Genomic DNA, 19,342 nt, shown 5'->3' with positions numbered 1-19,342 from the left:
AGCTCAAGAGGGGGAATATAAAGTGACCAATCCTTAGAGTGATCATACATCCCGTTTTGGCCAGAACAGTCCCTTTTTTAAGCGTTATTCTGGCTGTCCTGACTTTTTGACAAAAGTGGGCATTTGTCCTGTTTGCTCTTGCCAACTTGATCAGTTGTCAGCTTTTGTCAAAAAAAGTCAGGTGTGGCGGAACATGCAGGGGGTGGGAGGGCGGTGATGCTAGCCCTGCGCAGTGGGGGAAGGCAGGGCTCAGGCAGGGGGCAGGCAGAGCTGGCGCGATGCCAGACCCCGACTCGCACGGGGGGCAGGCAGAGGTTGGGCAAGCAGTGACCCCAGCATCCCGCGGGGGGCACGCAGGGCTAAGGCGAGCAGCAACACCAGCCCCAAACTCACACGGGGGGCAGGCAGGGTTTGGGCAAGCAGCGAACCCTGAGGGGAGCAGGGTTCGGGTGAGTGGTTCAGACCAGCCCTGCGCAGGGGGTGGTGATGAAGGGGCGGACTAGGGCTAGCCCACGTGATGTCCCATTTTCCCTTTGGGAAATATGATCACCTTACCAATCCTATGTCCACCTATGCTGAGCTGATCCCCTCTAGATACAATTTATAGAAGCTTGAGGGATGTTCTAAGTAACACTGGCTACCTGTGGCCCGAAGGGGCCATTTCAGCAATGAAGGATTGCTGGGGTAGAGAGGCTGTCTGGAGAGACAAGAGCTGGCATAGGAGCAAATGCAGTCGTTTTGTGCCACCCAAGTATCCCACTATCCTGGAGAGCTGGGGTAAGGCAGCTTTGTGCAGGTGGAGTGATGCAAAGCTGTCACAAGGCCACTGAGTATCTGGCTCCAGAATGTTGTCATGAGTTGTCCTTGTGATTCCCACTTTGACAATGAAGGAAACTCCACAAGTTGATGTTAACAAAGCGTTTCCTAGCCCCTTACCAGGGAAGACCTACATAGGAGTCGCAGGTTCAAGAGCCTCTAGATTACTTTAGCACCTTGCAATCCTAGAACCCAACTCTACATTTTAGTATCAGGAATAGTGATAACCAGGAGTAATTGTATTGACTTAAATGCAACTGTTCATAGCAGGAAGCATTTCTCCCAGTATTATTTGCAGTATGGGCCTTTAATATGTAAATCCAGCCACAGAATGCAACTAACTCAATGATAATAATCAGGGAATTCACAACAATGCCAAATAATGCAGGAGTACTAAAGAATTGGTTAACCTAATGGTAATGACTGTTACTAAGGACCTCCAGCTAGGAAAAGATATGGATTTGTGCCTCATGTTTGGCTTTTTTATGAGGTGTGAGGAAGGCCGAAAGGTTCATATTTTGTTTGTTCTTTCACTTTTTTTTCTACTTGTGTTTTTTACACTGAAAACTCAGCTCTTTTCTACGCAGTTTTTCCTGGAAAAGACTGCAGAGGGTAGAGAACTAGTAAGTATCTGATATCACAGGTGCCAGGAAGGTAGATGGAAGGTGTTATTTGTTTTTATATTTTATTATGTGGCGGTTTTAAATCTCCTGTTTAACTCACATGTCTTACAAACTGTTGGAAGAAAAAAATCTCTGTTAGAATTCAGTCTCTTCTCTGAAGAGTGGGGAAAACTCCCAGTTTATCACTTCGGGTCTTCCAGGAAAACAAAAAAACCAAACAAAACAAAAAAAGAGGAAAGAGGAGCTCTGACATTGTTACATATTTGTGGGCGAGGAGGGAAAGAACTCAAGCATTGTTTTATTAAACACATAGTAAAGAAGCAAAACAAATGACACAATCTCATTTTCCCCCTACAGGTCACCTTTTAAGCAGGGGACTGATATAGAGGGTGTGGATGGCTGGTTTTAAAGATGTGTGCAATTGGGAAGAGGTCTGGGTTTTTGTTCTGGTATAATCTATACTGTGTGTGTTAATATTTTACTGAAATTTTTATATAAATTCTGTATTTTGCCTAGAGCCTGGGATAGGTACTGTAGAAGTGCCATTGCTTAGCCATGTATGGGCTTTGTGTAGTTGGCTGATAGAATAAACCTCCTTTTTTTCCCCACTTTAATTATTTGTTGTGTCTTTAGCGCTGCACCATTTCATTCTCCCTAACAGAGGTGTGTCACTTTCTTGTATAGGCAAGCCCATTGTCCTGGCCAAAGAGGTGGAGTCTGTTTTAGTTGGTGCTGCTATTCTTGGAGCTTGTGCTTCTGGAGATTTTGCCTCAATACAGGTATGTACTAATGGAAAAACTCGAGTCCTGCTGTTTCCGCTTTTCATGTGCACTTTTATATCTGGCATCACACACAGGTAATAATTAAGATGGAAGAAAAATGTAGGTTCTGCTCAGCAAGAAAGATTCCAATGTATTCCAATTCCAATTCAGATGTATTTACTGGTTCTTCTCCCCCTTTCATTGAAGCATGCCCTACCTTTGCTATACCTGTGTTTCTTTTGTGTATTGGAGAAACTTGTCTTTTAGCTGTGAGGAGGTGAGGCAAGCACAAGACACTGCTTGTAGAGTTCACCCAGGCAATTTGGCAGATGAACAAGGAAGGTGTTCAGTAGGGCCCTGATTCTGCAATGAGCTCCTGGTGAATATAGCTCCACATGGAGCTCAATATAGGCTCAGATCCTAAGATTGTGACCACTGCTAGTACATCCACTCTTTCATCCCAAGTTATCACGTTCATGGTTAGCCCTGCTTCCACTTCCTGGCACTGGGGAATCTTAAACATGGGCCACACTGTAAAACTTCCGTGCCCACATAAGTATTGCAGTCATCCACCACAATGACTCTAGGGTCACCATTAAGGATGGAATTTAGGAGTGTCTGCTCCAAAAACGCAGACTCCAGCTACTTAACTTCATTAACTCTAGTAGAAGTAGCATTAGAACTTGTATCTTTTGTAGATCAGCTGCTAGAGAGTGACACAGTCGCAAACATTTAAACAGGTGTTGCCTGGTTTCATGTTGCAGTTGCACACATAGGCACTAGACGGTACATTATAATGCGTTTGCACATACTCTCTTACCAGAACAGCCTCTGCCTGCGTTTTTTAAAGCAAGCACAGAAATTGTTAAATGAAATTTTGAACGGAAACTGAGCGAGGAGTCCCTTGGAATAGTGGTGCAGCTCCTCAGCCATCGTTCCATTGAAGCCAATACGCAGATTTACACCAGTTGAGCCTTTGGCGCAGTGTTTCAAATTTTTCCAGATGTGGGAATGGAAGAGTGAAGGTTCTGCTGAATTATATGCATTACCTGGGAATAGCAGTTTCCTTTCATGAGAATTCTCTCAGTAACGTGAATCCCATTGCAGCAAATTAAGTATCTTGTTATGTAGTGCATCTGTATTGTAGCATTGTGGTGCTTGCAGCTAGAACTCAATCGTTCTGAAAAATGCAATTGATTTCAGAAAAAGCGTCTTGTGACAGGGCTTCCTATTTAATTCTTGCCATTCCGTTAATCTTCTGAAGATTACCGCCTGGCCTCAAATAAAAATGGTGCTTAGTTTAAAGTTTAAGCTGTCATCCATACTGATACTTGGTAAGTTAATATTTCAAAACTCACAGTACTAGGTTTGGTTTTGTGAATGTTAGTAAAATCGTATGCTGTGAAGTTGCTCAGACTCGGCTGCTTTTTCTCCTATGTGTTATTATTTTAAATATATCTCCTCATCCTGGCCTACCGAAAATGTGTCAAAAGTATAATCCATCCAAGAAAGTCAGATGAAATACCCTGTCTCATGCTACAATGCAGCGTATTCCTTCAAAAGGTTTTCACATGTAAACTGCAACTGGACCCTTTCAGCCGATTCCATCACAGAACTATTATATTTGCTTCCTTGAATGAAAATATTGTGATGATGTCATTCAGTGGAACCTCATTCTAGAAGTTTAAGTACACACTTTTAAATTAGGAAACCAGTAATCCCTGATGGATGACCTTGGACAAGTCACTTAACCTCTTCGTGCCTCTGTTTTCCCATTTAACGTAACAAGCTGATACTGGCGTCCTTTGTAAAGCACTTTGAGATCTTCTGATGAAAAGCACTGTATAAGAGCTAATACCTAGGTAGTACTATTGAAACAGTACATGTTGAGGTCAGTACTTTTTGGCTGTCCCCATCAGTGTCTGTAGAATTTGAGATTAAAATTGTTGACTACCTAAATATTTGGTACCTTAATCCATTCTTAGGCACCTAAGTGAAAATGATCTGATTTTTCTGATGTGCTGAACACCTACATTTCCCATTAACCTCAAACGTTCAGAAATGTTTCTGAAGGTGCTGGATTGTAGTATTTGATGCAACATATTTTGACAGCCTATCTGAGTCAGCTGTTGCATTCCTGAATCAGTCAGTGGCTCACTGCAGCGTAACATTCAAAATAATACATTTGATCCTTTGATAAAGACATTGTATGATGGCACATGGCCAGCAATCAGTTGGAAACTATGCTTTTCAGCTGGGAAACTTTGTCATGATCGAAATACAAATGCAAAAAAGAATTAGCTTATAAAGTCGAAGAGGCTTGGCTCTCATTTAAACTTTAAAGGTGTGACGTTCAAAACGGTTTAGGCACAATTATGTTGCTAATTTACATGTGCTGTTACTACAGTTGCATGTGCAACTTGGCAATTTCACACACCAGTGGCCACTTAGATGCATACCTGGCACTTTGAGTGTAAAAATAAGTGATTTGAATGAATAATCGCAGTAACTGTGCACAGATTTGGTCCATATAAATGGGTGGGAGGATTTAGCAGAAAAAACAGAGAGAGTCACATTCAGCAATGCTTTTTACCCCTCTTTAAATAAAAAAGTTTAGTATAAGAAATCAAAATAAGTAAACATAGCAGAAAAAAAGAATGAAGGGAAAACTCCCTGGTCTGAAGTTCAGCCCAGTCTTATGACCCCTGGCTCTGGGGCCTGACCTTCCCAAAGGCAGTCTCCCCCCAAGCAGCCACTCTTATAGGGTCTGTTTCAGAGCCTGTTCAAGTCAGTGGCATTGTTTCCATTGACTTTAATGAGCTTGGGATCAGGACCATAGCCGTTCCTTATTGCCTCTGTTCATGGGAGAGGGGGAAACTGATCTGTCTCTCTAGTATTTCTATCACACTCATTACCATGGTATCTAAGCTTTCTTGTTCACTGGGGAGCATGTCGTGCACTTGAACCTTGTCACAGCACACAGTTATATTCCTGCAGCTTTGGAAAAATCGCACCATAAGTGTTTCCACTGAATACCTTTTCAGAACACACCATTGGTTAAAATAGGCTACCCGCAACATACAGCAGTACCAGTTGCACAGCACCGTAGACAATTGAAATGATTAAAAATAATTTTTAACAAGGAATCCATCTATTGACTATTCTAGAATCAGAAACTAGAAGCCATGTAAGCCCCATACGCTTTGTTAAAACTGTCATACAAAGCTTAAATCCAGTGTTGTAATCTCATTTTCATTATATTGATCTCCTTTCTCTAGCACACCGTCTTGCGGGCCTCTTCCCAACCAATACCATTTTCAGTGCTGCTCCCATAAATTATGGTTAGCTTCATTATAATGTTTGTCAATAGGAGACATTATTATTGACTGTATTCTGTTAGTGATATAGTGTAGCATCGCTCAGAGCTCTTTGTTTGTCCTGTATAACGATAAAGGAGCATATTATAAGCCCTTTGCTTGATATTTACTCAGCCCTTACCTAGTCAGAACTCTCATCATTTATGTGGGAGTTTTGATTGGATTTGTCCCAGTAATTTTGGCAATATTTTTAAAAATGATTTTTGGGTGCCTTGGTTTCTGAATGCCCAACATGAGGTACCTTAAAGCGGTCTGGCTTTCTGAGGTTGGGTGCTCGCAATTCTCTGAAGAGTAGGCCTCTTTAGGGTGTCTCAAGTTAGCCGCTCTCAAACTGGGCCCTCCAAAATCACTAGGCATTTTTTAAAATCTTGGCCTTGAGCTATAGTGCTCTGCCAACCAAGGTGCCAAGTGCTGTGCAGAAAGTAATGAATAATAATAAGCAATAGTAATTACAGTTGAACTTTGCCTGTTTGTACCCATGACTGGGAGAGGCATTGGAACTTGACTCTCTTTGCTTTCCTCTCTTGCTCACAACTTGCTCTCCGTAGATCCCCAGTCATGTGGCGTACCTTCTTCAGGTTCCATGAGGATGGTGCTGCAGAGACAGACCTCACAGCCATGGGGAGATCCTTGATCCAGGGGAGGGGGAACAAAGAAGTACAATAGTGATATCATTTAGAACAGCGGGCTCCAACCTTTTTAAGCCCAAGATCACTTTTTGATCAACCCAGGATTTGCCTCACCCTGTCCCCAAGGCCCCGCCCCTTCCCTGAGGCCCCGCCCTGCTCAGTCCATTCCCCCCTCCCTCCGTCACTCACTTTCCCCCACCCTCACTCTCTTTCACAGAGCTGGGGCTGGGGTGCAGGGCAGGGGTGCAGGCTCTGGGCTGGGGCTGAGGGATTTGGAGTGTGGGAGGGGGCTCCAGACTGAGCCTGGGGCAGGGGGTTGGGTGCAGGAGTGAGGGGTGCAAGCCCTGGGAGGGAGTTTGGGTAGAGGCGTCATATGGTGACACTGCACCTAATCTCATAGAATCCACTGGACATTTCATGAGTTTTACTTTTTATTAGCATCATTTGTGGTTTATAGATCCAAAATCCTTCAGGGATTGTCACAAATCGTGTAACATTCTCAACTGTGAATGTTGAGCCTGGGGCAGGGGGTTGGAGAACAGGAGTGAGGGGTGCAAGCCCTGGGAGGAAGTTTGGGTGCAGGAGGGGACTCCAGGCTGGTGCAGCGGATCGGGGTGCAGGAGAGGGTGAGGGGTGTGGGCTCTGGGGGGAGAGTTTGGTGCAGGAGGGGGCTCCGGGCTGGGGCAGAGTATTGGGGTGTGGGAGAGGGTGAGGGGTGTGGGCTCTGGGAGGGAGTTTGGGTGCAGGAGGGGGCTCCGGGCTGGAGCAGGGGGTTGTGGTGTGGGAGGGGGTGCGGGGTCTGGGAGGGAGCGGGTCCTTCAGATGCGTTTATAGAGGAGGGCTGGGATTCTGCTGAAATTTGTTGTTTCCAGACACACGGTGAGCCTTAAATAACCACAGGGGTAGGGTTGTAGCGCAGTGATGACTAGCAGAGATCAGAGTACAATGTTAAACGCTGAATCAGCAGATTCAACATGGGTTTTGTCAGTAGCAGGAGCTTACTGGAGCTTTTAGCAGCATCACACAAACAACTCAGTGCCTCCGTGCATGATGCTGAAGTTACTACTATTACTGTTCTTAGTATTACAAATACTATTCTTGACTGATCAAAAGAGCCCGCATTGTACAGGTGACTCGGACCCAGGACTACAACGCACGCTAAGAACACAATTTTAAATGATCGTCTAAAAAGTTATTTATTTACTGCATATTTAAGCTAATTTGGAGGACTTCAGCTTTTGAGAAGTCTACAAAAGTTGCATTTCCATATGAGCTGCAAGCTTTGTGGGTTAAACGGGCAGGGTGGATGCCGTCTTCGGGATTAGATGAAAGCTGTGTATTTACTGTTGTTGTTTTTGTTGTTGTTGTTTTTGCCTATTTCTTTGACTTTTTTCTTACAAAATATAATGTTTATACTCAATGTTAAATTCTAATTCTAAATATTGGAAATGTCCTAGCATGAAAATAAGATACATGCATAGGAATATGAATGGATAAATAGAATGAACAACATGATGGTAAAAATCTTCAACTGTGGGCTGGGGGGTTGGGTGCAGTGAGGGGAGCGAGGTGCAGGCTCTAGCCGGGAGGCACTTACCACAGGCGGCTCCTGGTTGGCGGCGCAGCAGGGCTCAGGCAGTCTGCCTGCCTGCTGTGGCACCATGCCGCTCCCGGAAGCGGTTGGCTGCTGGCACGTCTCTGCGTGTGGCCCCTGAGGGGGGCAGTGGGTCTCCGTGCGTTGCCCGCATCTGCAAGCGCCGCCCCCAGAGCTCCCATTGGCCGGGAACCGGGGATGGTGCTGGGGGAGGGGCAGCGCGTGAAGCCACCTCACCCCCCCTCTTTTTTCCCCTGGGGGCCACAGAGATGTGCCAGCAGCTAGCCGCTTCTGGAAGCGGCTTGGGGCACCCTGCCCGAGCCCACTGCACCATCGGACTTTTAGCTCCAGAGTTCACAATCGACTAGCCGAGGCTCCAGAATTGACCCATCGATTCCAATTGACGGGTTGGTGACCACTGATTTAGAAAGTCTCTAATGAACACCATTCCTAATACAGGGTGGTGAATTATCTGTATATCAATATATTTTACCCAAAAGCCCGCTTAAATGAATGGGAATCTCTCCATTGACCTTCCTGGGGTTTTGATCAGACCCATTATTTATATTTACTGCAACAATAATGGTTTCTTACTTGAAGAAGTCATACTGTAATCTTAAGCATGTTTCTTCTCAGAAGACACTAAGCACCAATTTATCGCCTTACTTTCTTCCTCCTTTTATAACAATACTCTAATTGCTCTTTAAGGAGTATAATATATAGTTTTTTCCCCGAAGCAGTCAGATTCCAACTTTTAAATCAGATTTTTGCTCTTGATAAAATATTCCGAATAAAGTATCCAAATCCTTATCTTTCGGATGAGAGCAAGTGAACAGGCATGCATTAGTGACTCATGGATTAAAGGGGATTTCTTCTAAAATATCATATTCCCCTTTTATTTGTTATCTTTATTGACCACATCTGTGCTAACAACTGAGTTCTCAGTATCCACCACATCTTGCAAAGAAATGTTTGAAATGAAGGTTACTGCAAAATTTGTAACAGTCTATGTTACAATCTAATTTGCCAGATTCCAGTGTGGGTTTAAAAGCCCAAGCCTTTATTCAAAACTGCAATTTCATCTTTAGGTAATTCTACCAAGTAAAGATTTATAACATCCATCTCTGATGCCTGGTCACCATATGTTGTTCCTTCAAAGACTGTTGAGTTCCCTGTTTTCCTCTTCATGTATCCTCTCTGCATTTTTTTCTCCTCCGTGGTAAAGAGGAATTAAAACAATTGGTCTACCCAATAAAATAATGCTCAGGGTGATCAGAATTATCTCCCATTTCATCCTTGATTATTTAGTCTCTAGAATCTCCTGTGGAAAAAAACCTTCTGTTTTCCTTTTTGCTATTTAGTTTTGTCTTTTAATTTGCCCCAGCCAAACACTGCTTTCTTTTAGCTGGTTAATTCTGTCTCTTTCATGTTTCTGTAGCTACAAGCTGTAAAACAGCCCACCTGGCTCAATGCTGACACAGGAGACAATCCATGGTGGTTTGTTACCATATAAAATTGCATGATGTGAAGGATTTTTGAAATGTAGATGCCAGTGAATGAAGTAGCCTTAGCATTGCTGATCAAGTTGAGTCTATTTAGAGGCTGTATATTGAGCACCAGTATCCTGCTTCACTGTCTATGCACATTTCTGTGTGATCGTTTCTATGATCGTTTCCAGTTTACATCAGCAACTTCTCCTAGGTAAAAGTGTTCAATAAATAAATGTCAAAGTTTCAAATTTATTGTTGTTACTCAGCTTCAGTTGTATGTAAGTAAAAATTGGAAGGGGGGGTGTGTTTGATTTGGCAATTGTCCAATTCTTTCCTCAGGATAGCCTACTCATTCAGACATAGCACATACGCTCAGGAACAGGATTATTGACCTGTAAAAACCAGGAACCCCACTGATCGTTCCTTAATTGCACATTAAAGCAATTAATAAAATTACCTTTAGGAAACTTAATTACCAGTTTTTGTTTGGACCTGGCAAATTAAAGTGGGATCTTCTCCACGAGGAAAAGATTAAAGAAAATAATCTTTATACAGGGCAATGAAATGTGTTTGACCAGTAACGTTCGGTAACCAGTGGAGTCATTTTGACACAAATATCGAGGGGGCAATAAAGGTTTGGTTTGGGCTTGTCTCTCCACAGACCCATGTTGAGCATTTACACCATTTTAACTCGCAGCAGTGATTGGAAAGCATCTAGCACATAGTGAGAGCAACTGCAAAGAAATAATAAGATATAAATATCACAACAAGTGTGACCAGTGGGTTACATGTGCACAGGGCCAGGCCACAACATTTTGGCACCTGAGGAGGGGAGCTCAAATGATGTCACCATGCCCCCTCGCTTGGGCCAAAACTTTGAAAGGTCTCAATTCTGCCTTCTTCCTGTTCTACTCCTCTCATGGTAGTGCTCTGCTACGTACCCCAGTAAAGGAGCACTAACAACTTAAAATGCCTTGTTCAAAAATTTTAAGTAACACTTAACTTTCAAACGCCTGAACAGCAAATATAACTTTTCTTGTCTGCATAGTAAACACTGGCATTTTTACCTATTTGAATAATCAAAGTGGTGCTTTCCGGGCCTTGGTTACAAAGATTTGAACTGCTTCCTGAAGGTCCACAGTCTGGGCCAGCTCATGCTCTGTTGAGATGGTTGCAAGCCCAACCAGCCTCTCCTGTGTAAATGTGGAGCATAGATGTGTTTTTATTAACTTCAGCTTGGAGAAGCTGCATTCTCCACTGGCAACTGTTACAGGAAGTGTTAGAAGTAAGCGCAGAGCAACAAAAGCATTTGGAAAGAGGGTGGTCATCTTACTTGTGCACATATATTCCAGAATAGCCTTTGGAGTTGATCCTGCTGAAAAGTATCTTGAAAGGGCTTTCAGTTCATCACCTAAATCACTCGCATCAATATCGTGCATGTCATCATGTGTCAACACTGTCTCTAGTGCCCTGCATTGCTGGTGTAGGTCTTCTTCAGGTATAGTGAGGAGTTTTGGAATATCATACCACATGCCAAATATTACTGCTGTGTTCCTTGAGCTGCATGAAATGTTCTTCAGCTGACTGTATTGCACAATCTAGCACCTGTTTAAAGAATTCAACTTTGAATTGTTGTTTGGGGTCTTTTATGGGATTATCCCGTGCCTCGTAATCAAAATGTCGTCTTCTTCGGTGACTCTTGTATTTTTGAATGGATGGGGAAATAGCTTCAGTGTGAAATTCCTCTGCCAACTTCTGTGCACTCTTCAGAAATCCCTCATCTGACTGATAAGACTGTAGGTATGACTTTATTTGTCCAGTTGTTCCATTGCTCTAGATATATCAAGGTCAACGCCTTGGAGTCTCTTGCTTACAACATTTATTTCAAACAGTATGTCATGCCACAACACTAAGACACAGAAATTTGAAGTTATGTATGTTTCTGGTGATTCCATTTCCCTCTGCCACTGTTCTCCCACAAACAGTTCCTGTCATAGCATTATCCTCCGTAATGGCAACTCTGGCATCATCTATCTTCTCAATTTGGTGTTTCATAGGCTTTATCGCCTCCACTCGACTTTCCCATCGTGTGGCACTCAGTGGTTTCAGTGTCAGAGAGGATGTTCCCAGATGTTGCTTCAAAATTTGCCATCGATGAGGTGATGCAGAGAAAAATACATAAATGCTTTGAATTACATTAAAAAATTCAGCAGCCTCACTAGAAACTGATGCTGCATCACTGACCACCAAGTTCAATGAATGAGAACTGCATGGGACAAAAAAAGCTCGAGGGTTTAACTGTCGGATCCGTGTCTGCACTCCTCTGTTCTTTCCTCTCACGTTGACACCATTATCATAGCCCTGACCTCTCATGTCAGCTATTGCAATTCCCGTATCTTCCAGCTTTTTAAGAAGCACATTTGTCATACCAGCTCCTGTAGGATCATCAATGTCAATAAGTTCTAGAAAATGATCTCTGACAGTCACCATTGCATGGACATTTTCACTAGGTTCTGTTGTTGTTGTTACAAAACACACCATTAAAGGCATTTCTTCCATATGGCCAATGTCAGGTGTGCAGTCCAGAATAACAGAGTAATATATTGCTGACTTCAGATCTGCCACAATCTTCTGTTTGACTTTTGTTGCCAGTAACTATATGATCTCATTTTGAATTGTTTTTCCAAGGTAGTGGTGGTGACTCTTCTTAGATGCTCCTGGAGTACAGCATTAAACTCAGCCATCAGCTCCACAATTTTAAGGAAGTTTCCATTGTTTGGCACATTCCGCTGATCTGAAGTGCCACGCAGTGCTAGGTTTTGGGTAGCAAGCATTCTCACAATGGCAATGAGCCTTTTCAGAACATTTTGCCAATAAAGAGACTCTGATGCAATCTTCTCTTGATGCTGATCATCTCTGGTGGCCTTTAACCTTAGTCTCATCTCAAGTTCTTTCCACCTATGGAATGCTCTCTGGTGATTTTGCTGCCTTCTCGTGGCATGCCAGATTTCTAGCCAGATTTTTCCAGTCCTTTGTTCCTGTAGAACCCAATGTGGCTGGAACATTAGACTGGAAGAGTTTGCAATAAAAACAATATGCAGCATTCTGGGTTTTTGAGTACATAAGCCATGGCCTCTCCACTTCGTCATCATTGGGGATTTCACGGCAGTAATGTGTTGGATGGAAACTTCTATTTTCATTGTCTTTGGGAACATGAAGTTTTTCACTTGCTGTGGCCCATGCAGTACAAGGAAGTCCCTCAGGCTACTGCTCAAGTGAGTCCACAGTCCTGGATCATCTAGACTTAAGGAACTAAACTCAGCAGCAGCTGTTTCTTGCGCCTCCACCACACTCTTCTCTGATCTACACTTTTCTTCAAGAATGTGCCTGGTTACATCCACTTGAGATGGAGATATGGATGCTGCAGTAGCTGCCAGGTCACCTGCCCTCTGACTAACGGGAAGATCAGGCATCTCCTCACCACTCACATCCTCACTGGGGCCGGAAGGCTCACCGTGAATATTTGTGTCTATGTATCTCAGGAGAGCTCCTCCCTGCTTAGATAGAAAAGCTTCCTTTGCTTTCTTTCTTTTTCTGAATGCTGCCCCAGAGGGGTGTTTTCTTCTTTCACTCATGACTGCTGTTCTGTGCCAGCTATAGTGGCTCTCAACACTCAGTTGAAGGGGACAAATAAGCAGGTTGGTAGCAGGGCCTGAGTGAGGGAAGATATCAGCATCTTAAGGGCCTAACTGACTCCTACTACTTCAGTTGACTGCCTGTTCTCCTCAAGTGGGTTCAGAGAAGCAGCAGGAAACAGGAAGCCCCCTGAGAAGCTGGTGTTAATCAGTCCAGGCTCCTGGGGGTGCTAGAGAGGTACATAAGAGGCTCCGCCTCCTCTCTCTCCCTGCAGCTCCTGCTGCTTTCTGTTATTCCCTCTCACCTTTTCTCCTGCCTGCCTGTTATGTCTCTTGTGCCCTCCTTTCTCCAGCACCGCACTCCATCATCTCTGTGCATCTAGAGCAGAGAGAATACATATGCACCAGCAGCAGACACAATTTTCTACACTCTGGGTCCTAGTGGCACCCCCTCCCACCTCCCATCCCCACAGTCTGGCACCTGAGGCGGCCACCTCAGTTTGCCTCATGCTAAGGCCAGCCTGCATGTGCATCTACACATGTGGGTGCATGACCGTGTCTGTGTGTCTCTCTCTCTCTGTATTTCTCCCATGCTTTGTATCTCTATCTCTCCTCCACCCAATATTCTGTGTGCCCCACTTCCTCTGTGTCCTCAACCCCTTGAAGCCAGACTCCTCCAAAAAGTTAACTGTCCCCCTCCCAGTAGTACATTGCTCCCCACTTTGGAAAGAGGACATGGGGTGTCCTGTACCTGCTCCAAGTCTGAGGGGAGGGGAATGTGCTTCCTGCTTCCTCTGAGTTGGGATACTAGAGTGAATCTGGACTGTTGCTTCTGGCTCCTCCTGCAGACTGAATCTGAGGTTGCCTCTGTCCAGCAGATGGTGCGCCGAGCTCTCATCTCTACTTATCAGCTATTGGGAAGCCCCACAGATGAGGAAGTGTTGAGCCTGGTGCCGCACAGCAGCACTTTGGGGTCTGGAAATTGCCTCCACTTCCCTCCCTCCCTCACCTCTCCTCCACCACACACTCAAATTTGAGGGAGAAAGTCCCCTGCTCATTCCCTTCATAATTATGCTTACATCTGCAATCCATTTTTCGTGTGTACCTGACAGAGATCATTTGCTCCCACTTCTCAACCTCATCTTCTGTTTGATCCAGTAGTGAGATCATAGTTTTGTATTTGACATCAGTGTGTTGCCATGGAAATGACTGTGATGTCTGCAGTTCAATTATGAGACAAATATGGGCAGAAATCTTTGACTTGTATGAAAGGAACCAAAAAAAAAAAAAAAAACCATTAAAACCACATGAAAAGTGAATAGATTTCATTTTTAACTATGATGTTTGTGAGATTTTCCAAGTATGAAAATAACATTTGAAATCATTTGGAGTTTTTTTTCCCCTATTGTCTTTGAGAGCTAAGCAGAAAGACAACTAGATACTGCAGTGACTCGCACTGTATAATTAACTAAGATGGATTGGTTGCCTCATTTAAACAGCCATTGTAATCGAGCAGCTGAACTACCTGTTGACGTCAGTTGAATATCCCCTGAAGCAGCACCATTAGCCATGTGGACATAGGGCATCCTGACCTTCCTTTAAAAATGATGGACATGTCTGTAAAGTCCATCAGTATTAAAGGGATGTGTTGCAGGCAAGGGTTTGAAATGATGATGATAATGATGACATGTTTGAAATGATTAGTTTACAACTCCCAGTTACAAGAACTTTAAATTGTTTTATTTATGCACGGCTTGGATCTTCTAAATATAGTGGAATCATGTAACATGTATTGTAAGAGTACCAATGATTATTACCTGGACTTGGGAGGAGGTTCATACTGGTTCACCCAAAAAAGGACTATAGCCACAGATCATGTTGTTTGAGTTTTTGGACCAGATCTTCAGCTGGTATAATTTGGCATAGCTCTGTTTTTTTTCAGTATAGCTACACTGATTTTTACACCAGCTGAAGATCTGATCCTATATTTCTCTTCCAACCATTGCTAGTTTGGTCAAGGACTGATGTGAGAAGAAATCTGTATCTGCGTTTATGTCTTTAATAAGAAAAACCAGGGGAAAATTGGGGAGCAATAGTTCTTTCCTTTAGAAATGTTAATAACTGGGTAGACAAAATCATCAGAGGAAATAAAATGACTTCTCCCTGTTGTCAGGCAAGTCTCCTTCCCCCATCTCATTAAAAATGAAAAGCACTCTTGTTTTTAAGCAGGGTAAATTAGTAATTAAGTGCTCTAATCAACTTGTGTAAACAGAGTATGGAAACAGAGAAGCAAATTAATCATTTTGTTGGCTTGCTTTTACCGAATTAATGCACCTTTTACTAAGGGGCTTCCTGCAGTGTCGGGATGTTTTTTATTCTCTACTCCTTTAATCAAAGCATTTTTGATAGGCAAAAGAAGGTTCAGATGGCTATTCTGAGACACCAAGAAGTACAGGAGGAAATGGGCTTGGGTGGTCTGATCTTGTGGCTTTGTTCTTCAACAACTCCAAAGGATTTCGGATAAATTCTTATGCTTGAAATTTGAGTTCACAGTTCAGTGAAGATCATTTGGTGTGGTTCCTGGATAAGGGCAGGTGATTGCTTTTTCTTAAAGGGACTGCTTCTGATTTGTATTACTTAAGTAAATTTAGTTCTTGTGAAAGATGCCTCCCCACAAGTCCAAGTCATCCATTTATTCACAGGACGGATATGGCATGGGAAGAATTAGTTCAAGTTTCAATACACAAATTATGTACCCTTCACTGGGTGCACTATGTTAGAGGAGAAAACAGTTGAATTTCCATAACCCATTCAATTCTTAACCTCTTTGCTCTGACTGCCAACAAAGATAGTATGTAGAGTCATAGATAGTTTATGATGAGTACTCTTCCAACCACTTGGTACCACACAAGATTTTGATTCAAAAGCTAGAATTGTATAAAATTAACATGGCCCACATTAAATAGATTAAAAACTGGCTAACTACTAAATCTCAAAAAGTAACTGCACATGGGGAATTTTTCATTGAGGTGTGTGTTTCCAGTGGAGTCCTGCAGGAATCGATTCTTAGCCTAGGCTAATAAAGCATCAGATGGTAACAAATGGTAGTCACCGTTCGCCAGGACCAGATCCAAAGCAATGACTCAGTGGTGAAACGGGTTTGTATCCTGTTACCAGTTTCTTAGTCCACCTTTCTGAAATGAAAATGAATCTCTGCCTATGCGAAAATCCATTGTGCATAAAGAAGTTAGGTGCAATATGTGTTCCCTTTGGCATGTATGAAACCACCAAGAGACTGGCAATGGCTCCTGCCTTTGTGCATACCAAATTTCTTTAGAGAAATAAAGATGGGGGAGAAAAATTAAAGGGCAAAGATTTGGTGGCCTCTGTCCAGTTCCTTGTGGACTGATGTTAGTTCACATTACAGAAAATGCTGTTTCATTTGGCATATATTGGCACCCTTGTCAGCACTCTCAGCAGAGAGGACGAGGCCTGAATGGAGACACAACTACTCTCTCCACCCAAAAATGATTGCTCTGGATTAAGACTGAGGCACACAGGTGTGGGGAGCTTGCTGTACCACTCAATAGAGGATTGAATTTCCCATCAGCCCGGTACTTTTCATGAGCGTTAAATTCACTTTTTAAAAATGGCACTAGGTCTGCAGAAGCATTACCTTTTTATTTTAAGTGACACGAATGTTTACATATAGCTGAATCACATCACCTGCTGGTAGTTTAATCCAGGGAAAACACCACCACCACCATTTAAAGATACAAACAACTGGGATGTGGCAGTCAACAATAACCGGAATGTTTTCATGAAAGCCCTAAGATCAGTAGCCTCCTACGCTATTACTGTTTACTGATATGTGATACCGGTTGACATCTGTTACCCTTCTTGCTTGATGAGAGCTTGCTTTACTTACTCTAACATTTTCACATTGCCATGCTGCTGAAATTCACTGATACAAAAATCCCCTCGGAGTCCCCACAATCATTATATAACAAGCAGAACGCTCATTGTTTGCTAGGCTTGGCATCATCATCTGGCCTACACATCTTTATGTTAGAGCTGAATATTGAAAGAAAACTATCTAAGAACGCCACCACAGTCAAATATTTTCAGCCATGCTGTGTCTCATGTTATATGCTGTCATCTGTTTGATGTATTATCTGATCAGTACATGCTGTACAGTAGAGTTTCATTCATTGTCACGTTAGATGATTTGTCGTCATTTCAGATCACTAGAAATTATTACAAGTAAAAACTTGTTTTGGAGAATTTCAGAGATTGTTCCGATGGATTAGATAACTATTAAAGTGACAGATGATCCTGGACTGCAGTACAGGGCAGGGCTGCCCAGAGGATTCAGAGGGCCTGGGGCAAAGCAATTTCGGGGGCCCCTTCTATAAAAAAAAAAGTTGCAATACTATAGAATACTATATTCTCATGGGTGCCCCTGCGGGGCCCGGGGCAAATTGCCCCACTTGCCCCCCCTCTGGGCGGCCCTGGTACAGGGCTAGATTTCCAACTAGTGTAAATCCCCATAGCTCCATTGATTTCATTAGCGTAACACCAGTTTACATCAGAGCCCTGATCTATCCAAACACTTGAGCACATGCTTAACTTTAAGGGCGCAAAAGTCCCATTAAAGACAGTGGGACTACCCACCCGCTAAATTAGTGCTTTGCTGGGTCAGTGCTCGGCTGAAGATCTAGCCCCTAATTCACTTGGAGATGATACATCTTGAGGTGATGAGGATTATTATGGCTTCTGCTGTTGGCTCACAATAATACCCATTCAACAAGCGGCAATGGAATATGATAGGTGATAGGATACAAAGGTACTGTACAGCCTTTTCTTTGTTCTTGTTGCTATCCAGAAACTTAGCGCACTCTGTTTTAAATGTCATCCAATATGAGATTGGGATTCAAATTTGTAATTTCTCTGTAGCTATGTAATAAACAAAGAAAGCCAGATCCTCAGCTGGTATAAATTGGCGTAACGCCATTGACTGCCAGGGAGTCATGCCGATTTACAATGGCTGGGTGTCTGGCCCAGAATTCTCACAGCTGGAGGCCACCAGCTGAGCAATACTTAAAAATATGGCCATACTATTTTCTTCAAAATAAATGATTAATAAAATACCGCACTCCTAAAATGAAATGAAACATTATGTTCTGTTTAGATGTCAGGGAAAGGGTGCGTGTTACCATTTGTTGGGAAATCAGCTTGGCTTATCTGTTTATTATCTGTCTGAGAGCAGTGATAAAGATTTTATTACTTATCACTTACATTTATGAGAGTGGATTGAAAAGGCAGTTAATTCCTTCAGGAACACTAAAATGATCCAAGAAACCTACTCTTTTTTTATTGTGTCTTCATGTAGAAGATGTGGCCAGTTAGAGAGGGCCAGATCCTTAGCTGGTATAAATCAATTGACTTCAATTGAGCTCTGCCATATTACACTCACTCAAGATTTGGCCCACAGTATTTTGAGAAGTTCAATATTTTCTTCATGGACCTTATCCAAAGCTCATTGCAGGCCATGGAAGGATTCTCATTACCTTCAATGGCCTTTTGAGCAGGCCTTTTCATAGATAGATACTCTCAGAAACAACCTACGGTAAACATGTAGCATCTCTGTTGTCAGTAGGTTTGATAACTACATTTGTGATTCTGGTGATCTATAATAGACTGTGATTTTCCATCTAATAACTTTTAGTAACCTCCTGTCTGCTACCCCCTGATACTTGACTCTTGTCAGCTGACACCTTGGCATAGAATAGAATTTGTGTTGGATCAATCGAGTACTATCATAGGGGGAGTCTATTTATGTCATCTGTCAGCAAGTCTGAGAGGTGGGAAGCAGGAGGAAATACACTGGTTAGAAGAGTTTAGTCTCCAGTGCAGGTCTTTTCATAACAAACCAAAGGTATGAGTGTCCAGTGTAGAGTTCAGATGGGACACATACAGCCAACTGGTAATAAAATGGATACATGTGGAAAAGTATATTAAACATGCAAAGTAACAGTATACTAATAAAGAAGGACTCAGTAGTGTCTTGTGGATAGGTTGGTCATTCTGTAATGGGGAACATGGGGTTGCTTTTAAATGGACTGTGTAAATCAGTCAGGAAGATTCCATGCTGGAGTAAATTGATTTTTGTAAACAAGTTAAGATTGAATATCAGCTTTTACAATAAACTGTGCAATAATAGGGCTACCTTGTGCTTATTATAACCCCTAGCACTGTTTTCTCTTCATATATTTGTAAGGAAACTGTAAATGTGCCTTTATAGCTTTGAGATAGCTATACATTTTAAGAACTATCTATATCCTCCTACTTTGGGACCTAATTCTACCCACAGATACACAGGCACAACTCCCAGTGAAGTCATTTGGTCTTTGGGTT

General features: G+C 42.8%; 1 protein-coding gene across 5 annotated transcripts in view; it reads left to right on the top strand.

Annotated features, from left to right (window-relative positions):
* The window catches only part of FGGY (FGGY carbohydrate kinase domain containing), a 336,672-nt gene that overhangs the window by 290,755 nt on the left and 26,575 nt on the right, over positions 1 to 19,342 (top strand). For all 5 annotated transcript variants that reach the window (XM_054038431.1, XM_054038430.1, XM_054038429.1 and 2 more), the window contains one exon: positions 2,124 to 2,218. In XM_054038431.1, coding sequence (XP_053894406.1) covers positions 2,124 to 2,218 — 95 coding nt within the window. The remainder of the gene's footprint in view (positions 1 to 2,123; positions 2,219 to 19,342) is intronic.

This window comes from Malaclemys terrapin, chromosome 8 (assembly GCF_027887155.1).
Source record: "Malaclemys terrapin pileata isolate rMalTer1 chromosome 8, rMalTer1.hap1, whole genome shotgun sequence".
NCBI classification, from domain to species: Eukaryota; Metazoa; Chordata; order Testudines; family Emydidae; genus Malaclemys; species Malaclemys terrapin.
This window is presented reverse-complemented; position numbering and strand designations above follow the sequence as displayed.